This window comes from Phocoena phocoena, chromosome 5 (assembly GCF_963924675.1).
Source record: "Phocoena phocoena chromosome 5, mPhoPho1.1, whole genome shotgun sequence".
In the NCBI taxonomy this organism is placed as follows: domain Eukaryota; kingdom Metazoa; phylum Chordata; class Mammalia; order Artiodactyla; family Phocoenidae; genus Phocoena; species Phocoena phocoena.
Genome location: NC_089223.1, coordinates 9,550,502 through 9,568,797, shown reverse-complemented (window position 1 = coordinate 9,568,797; position 18,296 = coordinate 9,550,502). Strand labels below are relative to the sequence as shown.

Genomic DNA, 18,296 nt, shown 5'->3' with positions numbered 1-18,296 from the left:
AATAAACTTAGTATTATGGAATTTGACAACTCTTTCTTACATAAAATACATTTGTCTAAATGGCTTTAAAATCTTGAAACTTCTAAATTATAAAATCTTTATGAATAGCAGATGAATATCTCCTATTGATGAAAGTGAAGAATAGTATGCAATCAACTTTTCCTTTTTGGCATTACCAGCTTATTTGCCTGTCTCTTTCTATTTTACAAGTTGTAGATACTATGAATTATCACCTAATGTCCAGGAACAGGCATCATGGTGTCAAATTCAGTGAAATTAATGTGTTAAATGGCTTGCTATTAGGATCTCAGTCAACAGATTAATAATCAGCAAGATAATTGTTGGTCATTCCCTAGTTTCCAAAGAGATAAATATTTACTCTATTCAGTTTGACATTGAGGCAAGTCACCATTTCTAAATAAGAATTAGATATAATCAAAATAATTACACTTTTACCTTTTTGGGTGCAATTTTCTAAAAAACTGCCTACATTCTAATCTGAGGTCCACCGTTTGCTAACAATGTGATTTCATGAAGTTATTTAACTTAATCCTAAACCTTACTCATTAATAACTTCCACATAAGTCTTTGGTTAGTACCAAGTAAAACAGTGCATGCAAATGCTTAGCACATCTTTGGGCACACAGTATCATCATCATTATCATTCTTATAATTATACTACAGTTAAAGAATTAAGCAGGTATAACTAAATCCCAAAATACAAGCAAGGCTACCAAGATAAAAAATGAAAAAAGTAGGCAGATGTGTAAAAGTGATTTTGTATCAAATGTGAAAAAATATGAAGACAGTTGGAAAATTAAGTCATGCATTTAAAACTGTAAAACTGCTATATTCATGGAGAGACAAGTTAGGTAAGTCAGATAAACTTATGATTCTTGACATTATATAATATATAATTTCACTGATTACAAATTTTATTTAATATTTCAGTATTATTCTTAATGTTTTGGAAAGAGCCTGGGTCATGACATGTACTACAACCTAGTCATAAACAGCCTGATCTTTGGATTGAGACAGTTGTAATTTGGCTGTGCTACTTACCAGCTGTATAATCCCTTGGTCTCAGTTTTCTCATGTATAAAATGGGGAACATACTAGTGCCTACCTCATAGGGATTGTATCCTAAACAATTACTTATGAACTTCGTGACTTTGGACACATTACTTAACCTATCTGTGCTCCAATCATCTTGCCTGTAGAATGAGTTAGAATAATAGTAGCGATTTCAATCACTTCCAGATTCAATAAATTAATGTACCCAAAGGGCACAGAACAGTAAATGGACATATTGTTGGGAGAACTATTAGTGTTAGTAGTAGTAGCAAAAGCGGCAGCAGTGGTAGTAGGAGTCACAGTACAGAAAAAAAAGAATAAAAAATGTCAAATACAGCCAGTAGGCATTATATATTCAACAATTCTCTTGAACTGAATTTTATATTGAAAAACCATGTTTTCTGTTAAATAACAGACTGGAGTAAATCAACCTTTCCTCCCTCTTTCTGTGCCAAAACATGGATCCTATTTAATAATAAAAACTTTGTTAAAATAGGAAAAAGAATTTTAATTATACGAATTTCTTTTATAATGATTGTGTCTGGGCTATATCTATTCTTTAACTAAGAAATACCAATACTCTATCATGAACTATAAAAAAAAGGTGGCCCTTATCTTAGATAAAGCCACATTGTAAATAAAATTAATTTCCTTCCACTTTCTTCTGAGGGTCAGAATCTGAATTACACAACCAAGAAAAATAAGTAGCATGGATGAATTACATTTTCAGCATGATACGAATGAAGTAAGTTTAAGCAGAGAAATGATTTAAGACAAATTATAAATAGGACAGAAGATTAAAGAGTGAAAACTAAGAAAAATGTAGTTTCCGTGAGATAGAATAAGAAAATTGAAGAAATTATAATGAAAATTATAATTCATATCATTTATTATACAGAGAAAATCATCATACCTTTGGCAGGATTTGCATCATATCCATATGATGTTTTGTTTAAAATATAATGATCACCGGAAGAGGGTATTATCCTTGAATCTGAAATAGGATGGATCCCTTTAACACGTTCAGCTATTGCTTTATGTTGCTCATAAAATCCAAGTTTCCTTGGGGAGCTTGTTGCCAACATTGTTTCACCATTTTGTATCACCGTATGTTCTCCTCTTCTTGTATCTGCTGATAGATGAATCTCTGAGTCACTCGCATTCATAGCAGGTAGTTCAGTGATTTGCAATAACACTTCCTTCTGATTAGCAGCAGAGGTTTCTGGTAAGGATTTAGATTCAGTGCTACACCGACCTTCTAACCTGTATTTCCCAGGAGACATAATTGCACAGGGAACAGTTCCCATAAGGTCTGTTGTCTTTGTAGCAGCAGCAGGATTGGGAGAAATCTGCGAGGTAGAATCACTGTGGCCGAAGTTGTCACAGTGGGATGCCATGCTTCCACTTTTAGGAAATGCATCTGCTTCAGACACAGAATCTTCAGTCAAGGCTAAGAACTCTGAAGGTGTCTGAGCTGTAGTAAAATCAGCAGAAAGCAGTGGAGATGGTAACGAGCTTCCCGCCCGTTCTGTTACATCCACAGAACAAGATGGAGAACCTCTTAGTAATACAGGTTCCCTCTCTTGGTACTGTGCAATTTCCAGTGAGAATTCAGATTGCTGTACCAATGAAACGGATTGGCTCTGTGGAACTGGCTTAGAAAATTTATAGTGAGATGAAAAAGATTTAGTAAGAAGCTTCTTTGCTGACTGCCTAACAGAACGGCGAGTTTGTTCTTCTGTGAATCCAGAATCATCCCCCTCACTTTTGCCAGAACTCAGGCAATTTATAAAGACATTCTTATTAGTCGAGGGCTCGTTTTCTCTTTCAAAATCCTCTGTCAAAGATCTTGTTATCTTCTTATTTCGTGAACTGCTAAAACCAACAGAATGTCTTCCCCTGGTTTTAGTATGTTCTTCCAAACTCGGTTTTTGCACACTGCTGTGACCAGGTTGAGCACCATTTGAAATACTAAGGTTCTGGTTGGTAGGTTCTTGCTTAGGTTCACTCCCCTTCTTATGATGGAAGCTAATGGAAGGAGTACGGAAGAGGCTCCTGCGTTTACCTGTGCTACCTGAGCTTGAGTTAGTGCTGGAAGGAGACGAACTGTGGACACCGACTGTATTACTGGAGGAGGGTGACGAAGGAAGAGAATCATGTTTTCTGCTAATACTCCTTCTGAATATTGGCAACCGGGAGACCAGAGTAGATCGTCTTGATCTGGAGTCCCCCATTGGGACTCCAAGGCTTGCACTGCGATAGCCAACTTAGCAACCTGAGAAAAGACAAATAGAACAAGTTAATACAAGTCAATTATAAATAAGACATTTTAAAACATAATACTGGTTTTTCATTCATGACACAGCATTTGTTATACTAAAATAATAGTAAAATTCTGACAAAGAATTTTCTGAATTTCTATGTAGCAAAATATCCAATCATTTGTATAGAAATTTTATAATGGTGCCACAACTTCACAATGACCAAGAATATTTGAAGTCTAAATTTGTATTGGGAGACACGAGATTGCTATTCAAGGCTCAGCCTTCCTACTCACACCAGTTCTACAATTTGGTAAATTGCTTAATCTTAACTTTTTATGTTTATTTATTTAGATTTAGTAGGCATATGACAGCCACCATCAATGCTCTCTGGGTAAAATGCCCCACCACTGCCTCTGGTGGCCAGCACCAGATGTACCATGGGGCTCAACAAGTAATTGATCTGAGCTTAACAGAGTCACAGACCAGACGAAGGTATGACCTGACCCTAGAATCTCTACTCAAAGAAAAAACCAATTGGAACAGATACTTCCCCTTCGATTATGATTTAGTAAGTTTAGAGATAATTAGACCATTGGAAGAGGAAAGTAAACTACATCATAAAGGATCTACATTAGAGTTACATACAAGATAAAGTTATGAGGAAACCACAGCCATGAGTTGAAGAAAAGACAAATGAAAGCTAATTCAACTGGTAATGCTAAGACAAGTGGAGACTACGTGCAGAGAAAAGCAGAAGCAAAGAAAATTTATGAACCATATTAATGTCAGGGTATTGATGATGAAGACAAAGAAGAAGGACGAGGAGAAGGTGGCAGCTGCACTTCATTAATTGTGATGCACCAAGTACGTGAAACAGGTTATCTCTTTTAATGCTTGTAACTATAGAAGTAGATATTACTATGGTCACTTTACAGCGGAAAGATAAGCTGCCTATGTCACTCAGCTGATAAGTGCTAAAGCAGGACTAAGAAACTAAGCATTATCTAACCACAGGGTCAGTTCATAATCAGCATGGTATATACTGCTTTCACTAGAGTGAAAAGCCAAGAGCTTAGGCTGCCAAAGGCCCAGATATGTTTCCACTTCAGAAATTACTAGTTGTATGGTAGATCTTTCTCTTTCGGTGACTGCTGTTTTTCACTGGTTTTTATAATGTGTCATGATTTGTTTCCTATTTTGTATTGTCTTGCTTTGTTTCTAAATTTCACTTAATTCCTTAACTATAATGTGCACACCCCTGCTTTGTCAACTTGAATCATGCTGTTTCTTTCTGTTATTTATTGTAACCAAAGCTATCTAACGATAATAAATACTACATAAAATGACAGGCCCTCCATTTTATCATTCTTGCAGATAAAGTATTAGATTGATCAAGTAAAATACTTTCATGTCCTTGAGGAAGTGTATGACAAAAACGGAAAATATTTTCTTTCAAATACGCGTTTTTAAATATTTGATATTTTGTTCTGAATGATATAAAATCAATTTGCCTTTCATGATTTTTATTGGATGATCTTTAATTGCACTCACTGAATTTGAATTTAAATCAAACTATGTGTGAACCACTTCTAAAACATTTAAGCATCCTTGCAAGGCTTTAGCTGAAGAAAGCTTAAAATACAAAGACATTTTAGTTTGTGAAGTCTTTCATAAATTAAAACTATCTCATTTTCTCCCAGCTTAGATGTTCTGAAATGGATACAAAAAATAATACAATTTTGTTTACACGTTCACTCTTAATAATGCTTTAATTAACATCATTCTCAGCTGTGATTTTATTTATAGGCAAGATTTATTTCCATTCAATGCCCAGTGAATAATTTTGCTCTAATAATAGCATTATCAACCACAGTGATTTGTAGCCGGTGGTGAACCTATGGCCTTCAATGTATTCATGTCAAGATATTTACCACTATTTTTGAAATATCTTCAGAATTTATGTATACTGAAATATTTCTTGACCTTTTTTTAGTATTTCTTACATTTGTATCAGCAATCAAAAATAAAAGAGTGAATAAATCCCATGTCTCTTAGGCAAGTATTCAAAGGATTAGACTAATGAAAAATTTTCAGAAAAAAGAATTACAATAAAATTCTTAATGAAAACAACCAGACTTCCGTTTACAATACATATGTGCTACTAGTATATCTGTCTTAATTTAAGTAAAAACATCATAGATACACAGAGATATTTATACATTGAATGGGATGACATGGAATAGATATAAAATCTATTGGAGATAAAAATCTTTTGTTTCACTTTATCCGCAGATAGTCTTTTAAATGAAGTTCTTTATTCCAGCTAAATGAGAGAGACAAAATATCTATAGGTTGGAATTATCCATATTCTTTATAAAGACTTTAAAATCTATGTCTCATATTTCATTCTCCAATTGCGTTGATTACTACTTGCCACTTTCTGTTTGCTTTCACCATCAAGGCATTAGCAGATGTAGAACCATCTGCTTGGAATGCCCTTCCAGTAACTGTGATGTGGTAAAATTCGTATTTCTACAGATGGTCCCTTCCAGAATGCCATCTCTGATCCCCCTTCCTACTCTCTTCCATTTTGGACTTATGCACTCCTCCTTTATGCATCCTGTAAGGTAAGGTATTTATTACCTTACATAGTAAACATCTGTTTATCTATCTGACTTTACTATTTTACCTTAAGCTTCTTTTTTTTTTATTAATTTTATTTTTGGTTTCATTGGGTCTTTGTTGCTGCATGTGGGCTTTCTCTAGTTGTGGCGAGTGGGGGCTACCCTTCATTGCAGTGCGCGGGCTTCTCATTGCGGTGGCTTCTCTTGTTGTGGAGCATGGGCTCTAGGCATGTGGGCTTCAGTAGTTGTGGCGCACAGGCTTAGCTGCTCTGCGGCATGTGGAATCTTCCCGGACCAGGGATCGAACCCGTGTCCCCTGCATTGGCAGGTGGATACTTAACCACTGCACTACCTGGGAAGTCCCTACCTTAAGTCTGTTAATGGCAAAGGCCATTTTTGCTTTGCTTTGAGACCCCAGGTGCCTAATACACAATTAATACTTATAGAGTCAATGGATTTCATAAAATGAAGTTTTCACTTGAACACAACAGTATTTCAAACACAAACATACTTTCTGTCTCACTACCAAAAATGAAATGTTTCAATTTTGAGGTTAATTATGTTGAATTACAACTTTTAGAGTCATGAGTTAACTAAAAGTTTTTCAAACTGTAAAATCAATATCTATAATTTGCTAACATTTGAAGACAATGTTATTAACAAGTTGAATAACAATATATCATCAAATCAACAATGAATTTCTTAATTGGCATGGTTGAGAAAGATGTAAATTCTAGTTCAAGGGGTTTTATGGATCATTAATTTGTTACCTATTTAATATTAGAGTAAAAGTAAAATACCTTAAAGAAGTAAGATATACTGAAAAAAATTATACTTTTGTTTTCCGTAATTCCAAAGGCATTAACCAAGACATAAAATAACCTTGAAGGGTTTCACAGCTATCATCTTGGAAACTGATTACCATATGCAAAAACAGGTATGTCTATCTGTGCAGGTAAGAGAAACAAAACAAAACCCCCTTAATCTTTTTCTTTCCTGTCATTTTTCTGTTTTCCTAGAATTTGGACAGCCCTCATAGTTTTTCACTACGAGCCAAAGATGATGGAGGGACCTGATGTCCCACATCTGAGATAGTAGTGAGTATCCTCTGTCTCTCTCCCAAAATTAGTGGTATATTATTGCAAAAACAAGCCTACACAAAGTACCCTTTACACAGACGTGCAATCAGCATAAAAAAAATTTTGGTTTCAAATCCAAGCTCTGCCACTTACCAGTAGCATGAATGAGAACACAGATAATAATTATTTTATAGTGATTTTTTTTTTTAAGGATGGAAGGTACAACATCACAAAGAAACTTAACACTCTGCTTGGTATAGAGTAAATTTGCACTTTCTTCCTTTTTTAATGAAATGCATTCAAGCAAGTGGTGCATGATGTTACAGCACATAGAGTGATTATGAAAATGAGCTACTTTTCAAAACCTGCCCCAATCACTGTTTAAAAAATCATCAAAAATTTTGGGGGGAGGTGGAGGTGTATAAATTGGGGTCAGTATTCTAACCCCTTATGATAAACATCCCTAAAGTATACATTTTTATTGGAATTTTAAAACAATGACCAATATTTGAAGTGTTTGTGGGGAATGTTGCATAAGTTAAATACAGTCTGTTCTATTCTCTCTGAGAAAAGATATCAGAAAATAACCCAGGTAGAGCCTAAATGACCACACTTAAAAGAAAATCAATGATACATTGTGAAAATGGAAAATAAAAATTCACAGAAACCAAATACTCTCTAGGTAACAACTTTCAACATTAAGAAAGCAATGGCAGAACACAAATCATATGAAAACATATCAAAGGACACTGATGAATTTTCACCAAAATTAAATAGATAATAGCTTGAATAAGCTTCCAAGTCAATCTTATCTAATTACGTCATTTTGATGAAGATTTAAATGAGTCCTGATAGGTGTTATGGCGTAGCTGGAAAGCCCTCCAGCTCAGATTCTTTCTATTACAAAGTTCATGCAATTTACATCTCAATAATCTTTTTTATAAAATTAAAGTATAGTTGATTTGCAATATTGTGTTAGTTTCAGGTGTACCACAAAGTAATTCAGTTATATTTATATATATTTTTTAGATTGTTTTCCATTATAGGCTATTACAAGATATTGAATATCATTCCCCATGTTTTACAGTAAATCCTTGTTGCTTATTTATTTTATATACAGTAGTGTGTATCTGTTAATCCCATACTCCTAATTTTACTTTAACTATGATGTAATTTATCTTTAAATGTATTTCTAAAATGTTTTATTGTTTTCATTTAAATAAATATGGAACTAATAGAGGCATTTTTAACGATAAATCACTGACACACATGGACAAGGGCCACTTCAACCAGCAGGGTTAGTGAGGACAATATGAGATACATTTAAAGGATGACTGATCAGGACCAAGTGGGTTATTGATCGGTCACAGGGAAGAGAATGAGACTGTCAGCCAAAGATAGCAAGAGTTAGAAATCACATAATTGATTGGATATGTTTAATTAACAATTTATTAAATTTGCATATAATTTAGCCACACTGAGTACAGTAAGTTATTTTACTTCAACTATAAAGAAGAAAATAATACAAATAACTGCATATATCAGAAATGTTGCTTATATCAAAATGATTTGACCCTAAAAATTGCATGTAAGCAGAGAGAGATTGTCCCTTACTGGATCTGTAAATCAATAAATCAATCTCCTAGGTAAAAAGAGAAAGAGAGTGCATGGTGCTAAATTGCATGATAATGGGAACAGTTACAAAAGGGAAGGGGAATATATTTCAAAGAGATTATTCTAGCAGGAATTAGGGAAGAAGATGCATTCCTTGTCTGAATTAATAGAAGGACAGGGACCATAATACATATTTAGAAAGACATGTAATCTTGAAACCCAGCCAGATATAATCTCAGTTCTTCATTGACCAGAAGAGACAACAGAGGGAGAAGAGAAACATAGAGAGAAAGAATGGATTTTGACCAGAAATTAGACAGAAGTTAGTAGTGAAAGAAGAAAAAAGTCTAAAAGTCATATCTACATGTGACCCAGGCTTAAGTAAATAATGAGACTACATTTATACTTAACGTTATAGTTTATGTTCTGGCATTTATACACAATGAATGCATAACTGTTAAGAAGGAAGACTCTCATGCAAAAATATCTCGATTTGAATTCAGCATTACACCTAAGAGCTGTGTGACTTTAGAGTGGCTTAAAAAGTTATTTAAACTCCCTGAGCCTTCATGAGGATAATAGTTGCAACTACCTTAAAGATTTTGTGATGATCTAATAAGTAAAACCTAAAAGCACTTAGAACAAGGTCTAGCACATGACAAATGTTTAATAACTATAAATTATCAAGAAAAATTAACCATACTTGTACTATTTCACAGCCAAGTACACTTTAATTAGCTTATAACCTCCCCCAACTTCTCTCAGCTGAAGTTCTAATTCTGTCTACTAGTAGACAAATAATACTGTCATTTCCAGTCAATCTTGAATAGGACAAAAAAGGAAGGTTAGAGGCCAGAGTACCCATATGTCAATGCGCTTGCGGCTTGGAATTAATACGCTAATTAATACACATATATATAACTGCCTACATTCATTTCAATTCTTTATTAAGTAAATATTAAGTTCACTTATTCAGTATTATTTTTTTTACTTGCAACAAAATAATCCAGACTTAAAGAAGCAAATAACTAAAATATTATGAATATGCAAAGACGGTCTCAGACCCTGAACATGATTCTCAAAAGAGTGAATTTGATAAATTTGTTGAACAATGAGAATGTCATAACAAGTATGCAACTTTAGAAAGGATAGCACACATCCAAAAGTATATATGTTTGTTAATAAAGAAAATTTTATTACTTCTTACATTGGAGAATTTGGTTTGGTCTTAAAATATTATTTTGGAAAAAAAATTCCTTGCAATGTTGTAGGTTAGGTTTCTTAGAAGCAGAGCCTAAGCAAGGAATTCTTTTTTTTTTTTAACATCTTTATTGGAGTATAATTGCTTTACAGTGCTGTTAGCTTCTGCTTTATAACAAAGTGAATCAGCTATAGATATACATATATCCCCATATCTCTTCCCTCTTGCGTCTCCCTCCCTCCCACCCTCCCTATCCCACCCCTCTAGGTGGTCACAAAGCACTGAGCTGATCTCCCTGTGCTATGTGGCTACTTCCCACTAGCTATCTATTTTACATTTAGTAGTGTATATATGTCCATGCCACTCTCACTTTGTCCCAGCTTACCCTTCCCCTCCCCGTGTCCTCAAGTCCATTCTCTACATCTGCACCTTTATTCCCATCCTGCCCCTAGGTTCTTCAGAACCACTTTTTTTTTTTTTTTTTTTTAGATTCCATATATATGTGTTAGCATACGGTATTTGTTTTTCTCTTTCTGACTTACTTCACTCTGTATGACAGACTCTAGGTCCATCCACCTCACTACAAATAACTCAATTTCGTTTTGTTTTATGGCTGAGTAGTATTCCATTGTATATATGTGCATGTCTTCTTTATCCATTCATCTGTCGATGGACACTTAGATTGCTTCCGTGTCCTGGCTATTGTAAATAGAGCTGCAATGAACATTGTGATACATGACTCTTTTTGAATTATGGTTTTCTCAGGGTATATGGCCAGTAGTGGGATTGCTAGGTTGTATGGTAGTTCTATTTTTAGTTTTTTAAGGAACCTCCATACTGTTCTCCATAGTGGCTGTATCAATTTACATTCCCACCAACAAGAGGGTTCCCTTTTCTCTACACGCTCTCCAGCATTTATCATTTGTAGATTTTTTTTTTAATGATGGTCATTCTGACTGGTGTGAGGTGATACCTCATTATAGTTTTGATTTGCATTTCTCTAATGATTAGTGATGTTGAGCATCCTCTCACGTGTTTGTTGGCAATCTGTATATCTTCTTTGGAGAAATGTCTGTTTAGGTCTTCTGCCCAATTTTGGACTGGGTTGTGTGTTTTTTTTATATTGAGCTGCATGAGCTGCTTCTAAATTTTGGAGATTAATCCTTTGTCAGTTGCTTCCTTTGCAAATATTTTCTTCCATTCTGAGGGCTGGCTTTTCGTCTTGTTTATGTTTTAGCAAGGAATCCTTATTCAAGCAATTTATTAGAGAATTACTCTCAAGAGAAGGTAAGGAAAAAAGGCATGATAGAACAGGGGTAAAGCTAATCAAGGATGTGGCTGAAAATGACATCTAGCTTCAGATGAATCCCATGGGATCTGGAACACTTATTGATACCTCGAGACACTGGCAGGTCCTCTGTATTCCATGCCAGTCAACTATTTCTCTAAGGAATGGGAAAAATATTTGAAACATATAAAACTGGCAAAGGATTGATATCTGGAATATACAAAGAATTCTTACAAATCAGTAAGAATAAGACAATTCAAACAGAAAAATAAATGGGCAAAAAATATGAACATGCAAATCCCAGAAGATATACAAATTACCAGTGAATATATAAAAACATATTGAAACCCATTAGTAATTAGAGAATACAGAAAGAGCTCCTACAAGCCAGTAAGAAACAGACAACACACAGGAAAAAAGGTAACAACGAATATAGACAAGAATTTCATGGAAGAAACACAAATCACTAATCAACATATGAACAGATATTTAACTCCATTATTAATCAAGAAAACCACAGACACTATTTTTCACCCATAACATTTTAATACTAAATAATATCAAGTTTGAATGAATGAAGGAGTACCTATAGACACTTATGAAGCATGAGTCCAAATTGTTAAGATCATTGTAGAAAATTATGTATCAAAATATCAAAGTAAGTAATTTCACTTCTCAGCATTTACCTTAGAATAATACTCACATATCTGCACACAGAAACATGAGAAACATATATAGAGACATTCAAGGCAGGTTTATAACAGTTGAAATTAAAAATAATATAAATGTCCATTAATAGGAGACTTGAAAAAGTAAACTACGGTATTATCTATTCCACAGCATAACAGACAAGAACTAAACACATAGGGTAAAAGATATCTGACAAAAAAATTTCCAAGGCGTTTAATTAATAAAATCAAGTACCTGACTGATATGTTATATATAATTTATGGAAATTACAAATGTATTATGACAAATTTTAAATAATAGTCTACAGATACATATGTGTGTAAATGCATAGGAAAAAATCTGGAAGGATATACTTCAAAGTGTGAACAGGAATTATCCTTGAAGAGGGCTTTTGTACTGGGGGTTGTCATCAATGGGGGCACCAATGTAACAAATAATATGAAGTTTCAACAATGAAAATAAATTCATGAATTACTTTTATAATTAAAACTTACAGAATTCAAATTAAAATAGTATAAAAACATATGGCCTATCAACATTACGTAATTATAGGCATGTAAATGTGTTAAAATAATTTGAAGGATATACAAAAATAAAGTAGCTGCCTCTGAAAGAGAATGAGAATGTGGGAAATTATTTTTATAAAAATAATCTGACCAAATATGACAACATACAAAAATCAATTCTGAGTGTTTTAATAAACTCTTCAAATCTTTTAAATTGTAACACAAAATATTTAAATAAATAAGACTTACAGAAGTGCCAAGAATCCTTACATTAATATAAAGACTTTGTATTTTTCATGAACCTACATTCTTAACACTAAAATTCATGTTTTATGTGACTATCAGTCCAAAATGTATGTTTATAAATTGAAATTTACTTTGGTAAAAACTCAAATTCTATTTCATTTCACTATTGAAAGCTACTTCCATCCTTTTAAAAAATTCACTATTCCTTTACCATATGATAATTCATCTAACTGTTGTCAGTGATAGTTCAGACACAAATAATTTGTTCTAGGCTTTTCACAATCTTTTTAATGTTTTAGTATTTCCATAATACACACATTAAACCACCACAGATTATATAGTTGGCTAATAAATTGGAATTATATGATTTGGAAGCATGTGACATTATGACGTTTACACATTGACAATAAATTGATGCCATCATATAATTCTTTCGAAGGCTAGTAAACGAACCAAACAACTCAGTTATTAGTTGAAAGGAATGCTTCATTTATAACAGTTTATTTGTTTTCTAAATACTAAAATCACTGGATTTGCCTCAAATTTTATTTTTTTACTAAAAAGAAAATGACCAAGTTTAAAATAAATAACCTGTAGTTGTGCAAACATACCAGCAGAGGGTGCAGAAGATCTTCCTTTTTAGCAATAGTCAATTTTTTTTCTTGTAACTTTCAAAACCAATTTAAGATTTATTGGGCAGTTAATTAAAAATATCACAAAGACTTTTATGTAAATGCAAAATTAAAGTCTTAAAGTCTCCAAATGCACTTTCAAATTAAATCTTTTTTTCTTCTAGCAAGAGTTTTTTAGTTTTTAACTTTTATATAGACTACATAATAAGGCATCTGTTAAAGGAAATTCACATTCATATATATCAATTCAAATTTATTATTTATTTTCCAATAGTTTTTCATTGTTTTTGAAATAATAGTAGATCATATGTTGCTTTGTAGGGAAAAAATTAGTGCAAAAGGTGTATGAAGCTGGTAGCATATCTTGTTCCTGTTATATGTTGTAAATATCACTTAATTTAAAATTTTTTCTTACAATATTGTACAGAGCAGCTCATGGTCACAGACACAAATATGAATAAGGAAAATTATGTATCAATGTAAGATAATACAAAAACTGGAGGAAAAGAATTTTTGAAATACAAATTAGAATATTAGGAGATTAAATTTAAAAGTTAATACACTCAACATTCATAAATATGTGTATGTCTGGGTCTGTGTACAAAATATCAGTAATACAGACACTTGACAATACAAATCAGCATATGGAGTAATACAGAATCGAACATTTCAGTGTATGGTCCAGTTCAAATATAAATATTAGATGAATAAATTGAAAGTCAGTATTGGTCTGGTAAGGAGGAAAAAAAGAAATGAGTATATCTGCAAATCATTACTGCCTCGCTTTGTTATAAATACTGTTGTAGTTGTATTCTTTATAATACAAATGGTAGCGTATTAAAAAATATACCAATTTCCATTCAGTTATACGTTGGCTTGAAGTACAAATTCTGTCAGAATCATTTTTAAAACAGAATCTTAGATTTGTCCTTTTTTTAAGTGTTGTTTCTGAACTCAACATATAATGGTCACATTCAGCAATGACATTGTTTCACAATATATCTGTGGATCTAATTTCTCTTGAACTGCTTCCCCATTCATAAAACTAGAGGACTGAATAGATGAATTTTGTGAGGCCCTCTAATTCATTAAAATACATGCACAAAATCTGTGAAATGCAGGATACATACACACACCTGACAATAAAATGTCATTCTGAATATCATTTTTTCTAGTTCAAAGTTAATAACAAACTAGATTCAGTATTGTCCCATAAATAGGAAGATAAAAATAATGTCCCATTATAAACAAACAGATATAGTGTATTTTATAAAAAAGAGAGCAAAAGTACATCTGGGAATGCAGTCTGTTTGTTACATGATAAAATTAGAAATATGATAGTAAGTTTCTTCCACTTACCTTGTATTTGCCTATGTAATCACTGAACCTGACTAAATCATATACATATTTTCAAACTTTCATTATTTAAAATTCTGGTTTTTGTAATTCATGAATAAGAACAGGGGTATAGATTTTAGAATCTAGGGGAAAAAGAGGCATGGCTTTTATTTCATATGATATTTTAGTAATAAAATCCTCAGATATAATATAGTAGCAGATTGAAATTATTTCAGATTATGTTGAGATAAATTTTAAATTAGTAGAAAAGCCTAATATTAAAACAATTAATAGATTTACTCTAGATCCGTAAAATATAATTAAAAGATTTTATTAAATGTATTAAAGCATGTTTTATTCCCTAAGTTATTAACTTAAAATTTTATTTATTTTAGGAGGAATTATATAACATATATTACAACAAAAGGGACATAATAAATTAAGCCCGTTTCTTTCTTAAAAAAAACAAACTTAAACTTTGTTAATAAATTTACTAAGTTGTCTTGTGAGACTATGGTCCCACATCAAAGACCGCCATAAGGAATGACTGATACTGAATGTATACTGATTTATACTGTTAATTTGATAGAACAATTAGTAACAAAGAACCCAGGAGAGAAGGACCTACGCTTATGCCAAAAGGGTTCTAGCTGTAGTAGCTGGTAGCAAAGGCGGTGTGCCTGACTTGAGCTGCCACTACATGGAGATTTTGCATCTTGGAAATTGTGAGTTCTGCTTTGGTAAATAACTACTGAATAGAATTTGACATTTGGAAGACGTACTTCTCTTTGAGGATGAAGAAACTGAAATCCAGATTGGTTAAGTACCTCATTCAAAGACAAACAGCTGCACTAACATTTATAGAGCTCAGTGTTCCTGATAATGGAATTAACTAATCCAAACAAAAGTAGAGACTCTGTCATTGTCAGAGACATGTCCTTATTTAAAACAAATAAAAAGATTCTGGCTCTATAAGCATCTGATACATCTATATAATATTGTTACCATTTTTGTATAACTTTAAAATAAGTTTTCTTTTCAAGAAGCTACATTAACATAAAAGATTTTTTTGTTTCCCTTATGTGGTTTTTTTAAAAATTTAGTCACATATCACTGGAAGAGGTGACCTCACATTAAGTGAGTGCATATGTTATTTCATTTTAATCCTCCTAACAACTTTGTTAGGTAACTATAATTATTCTTATCAGATAAACAAATGTGGGGTCTGAGAGGTAAAGCTGAGATTTGAATCATGTATTTATGATGAAGACAAATTGTGAATTCATATCTTTCTGCCTCACATTATAAGATATTAAGTGACACTATTCTTAATGCTATTGCTGCCCTAACAGTGTGTAATTGGGAGAGGCTTAGTATTCCAAATCAGTATTCCAATGACAGAGCCACTGCCAGGTATCAACAGGAGTTTTAAATGACTCTTAAGTTAAACAACTGGTCACAGGAATATTAATTCTGCAGAAAGAATGCATCCATTAGCAAAGAACGTACAAAGTGTTGAGTTCACAAGCAAAAGAGAGATGGGGGCGGGGAGGGAGGCAGGAGAGAAAGAAATGGTTGTGTCATCCTACAGACTTTCCTAGGCCAACAGTTGCATGTCCAAGACTGAATATTAAACAAGGGCGTAAGTAGGATCTAAGAACATTTTGTGATTCATAATAAAATATTCAAAGAAAGGAGCAGGCATCCAAGATTAAAAAGAATAAAGAAAGAATGTCATACAACAAGCAGAAGGTTCCCCAGAAACTGAAATAAGAACCTATAGGGGCCCCGGCTTGCTTTGCTTATGGAGAAACCACATAACAGTATTTGGATACCATGTCATGTAGATAGCATAGAGTATACAATATAAATAAATAATAATATAATGGATTACAGAATAAGGGTCAGAGCTGTCTCAAAATATTTTTTTTGGCTTTCTTCTCAACATCTTAAAATCTCATTCTGGTTTTGTCCTGTAAAATATATAGGTTACATTTCAGAATCCACATTTCTGGTTTGAATTCTGGTTTCTACACTCACTAATTTTGTTTTTATGTTTGCTTGTTTTTAGCATCTTTATTGGAGTATAATTGCTTTACAATGGTGTGTTAGTTTCTGCTGTATAACAAAGTGAATCAGTTATACATATACATATATCCCCATATCTCCTTCCTCTTGCATCTCCCTCCCACCCTCCCTATCCCACCCCTCTAAGTGGTCACAAAGCACCAAGCTGATCTTCCTGTGCTATGCGGCTGCTTCTCACCAGCTATTTTATATTTGGTAGTGTGTATATGTCCATGCCACTCTCTCACTTCATCCCAGTTTACCCTTCTCCCTCCCCATGTCCTCAAGTCCATTCTCTACGTCTGCATCTTTATTCCTGTCCTGTCCCTATGATCTTCAGAACCATCGTTGTTTCTTTCTTTAGATTCCATATATATGTGTTAGCATATGGTATTTGCTTTTCTCTTTTGGACTTACTTCACTCACTCTGTATGACAGTCCCTAGGTCCATCCACCTCCCTACAAATAACTCAATTTCGTTTTACACTCATTAATTTTGAAAAAACTACTTAATCTCCCTCTTAGCCTCAGTGTCACTATGTGTGAAATGAAGAAATAAACAGCACCTGCCATAACAGAATTAACTATTATGAGGATTAAAAGAGCTAATGTGTGTTAAGTGCTTAGACCTGTGTCCAACAGAGAGGAAGCACACAAAAAATGTTAGCGATTTGTATTACTACAAAATTATATAAAGTGAATCCAACTTTTCTACTTCAAGAATTTGAAATAGAAACCTATCCATCTCAAGAATGTGATGCCTTGAATGGGAAATCTATTGAAGCAATACTCTTTCTAGAATTTTCTCTTAATAAGGCTTCTTTGCTTCCACGTGAGCTACAAGTTAAGATAGCATGTATCAGGACTTCCCTGGTGGGGCAGTGGTTAAGAATCCACCTGCCAATGCAGAGGACACAGGTTCAATCCCTGGTCCAGGAAGATTCCACATGGCACGGAGCAACTAAGCCCATATGCCACAACTGCTGAGCCTGCGTGCCACAACTACTGAAGCCCATGCACCCTAGAGCCCGTGCTCAGCAACAAAAGAAGCCACCACAATGAGAAGCCCATGCACCACAATGAAGAGTAGCCCCTGCTCACCGCAACTAGAGAAAGCCTACACGCAGCAACGAAGACCCAACACAGGAAGAAAGAAGGAAGGAAGGAAGGAAGGAAGGAAAGAAGGAAGGAAGGAAGGGGAAAGAAATTTTAATTAAAAAAAAGATTGCGTGTATGTGGATGAGTGTATATCTAAATAGAATAGGATCATAACCCTCCACCAACCCTTAGCAAAAAGAACTGTACTGCTAGCCTGAAAATGAGGAAAGATAGAGATAATAAATCAGAACATTCTATGTGAAAGACAAACTTTCTTTTTATTTTTCTTCTATTCAAGTGCATTTTATGCTGAGATTATCTTGAATAATCTTATGTCGATCACATTATTTCACACGATAATTTCAAACTTGTTCTATTAAATTGAAAATCTATATAATCCTTAGCACACTTTAAACACTAGTTTAAATATGGCAAAGGACGTATTTTTCTGGCAAGCTCTACATGCTGTACGTGCTTTAAACATATTTTCATTAATACTGTCAAGCAGCATATTTAGCTCATTTGGTTTAAGGAAAAGAGATATAAATGTATTATTTCACTATAATCTAATTGGA

At 33.4% G+C, this 18,296-nt stretch overlaps 1 protein-coding gene across 2 annotated transcripts in view; it reads right to left on the bottom strand.

The window, feature by feature from the left end:
- The window catches only part of CCSER1 (coiled-coil serine rich protein 1), a 1,266,496-nt gene that overhangs the window by 1,110,278 nt on the left and 137,922 nt on the right, over nucleotides 1-18,296 (bottom strand). The window contains exon 2 of one of the 2 annotated variants that reach the window (XM_065877864.1): nucleotides 1,988-3,349. In XM_065877864.1, coding sequence (XP_065733936.1) covers nucleotides 1,988-3,308 — 1,321 coding nt within the window. In that variant the 5' untranslated portion in view covers nucleotides 3,309-3,349. Of the gene's footprint in view, nucleotides 1-1,987; nucleotides 3,350-18,296 lie in introns of those variants that run through there. The other variant, XM_065877863.1, reaches the window with a different exon arrangement.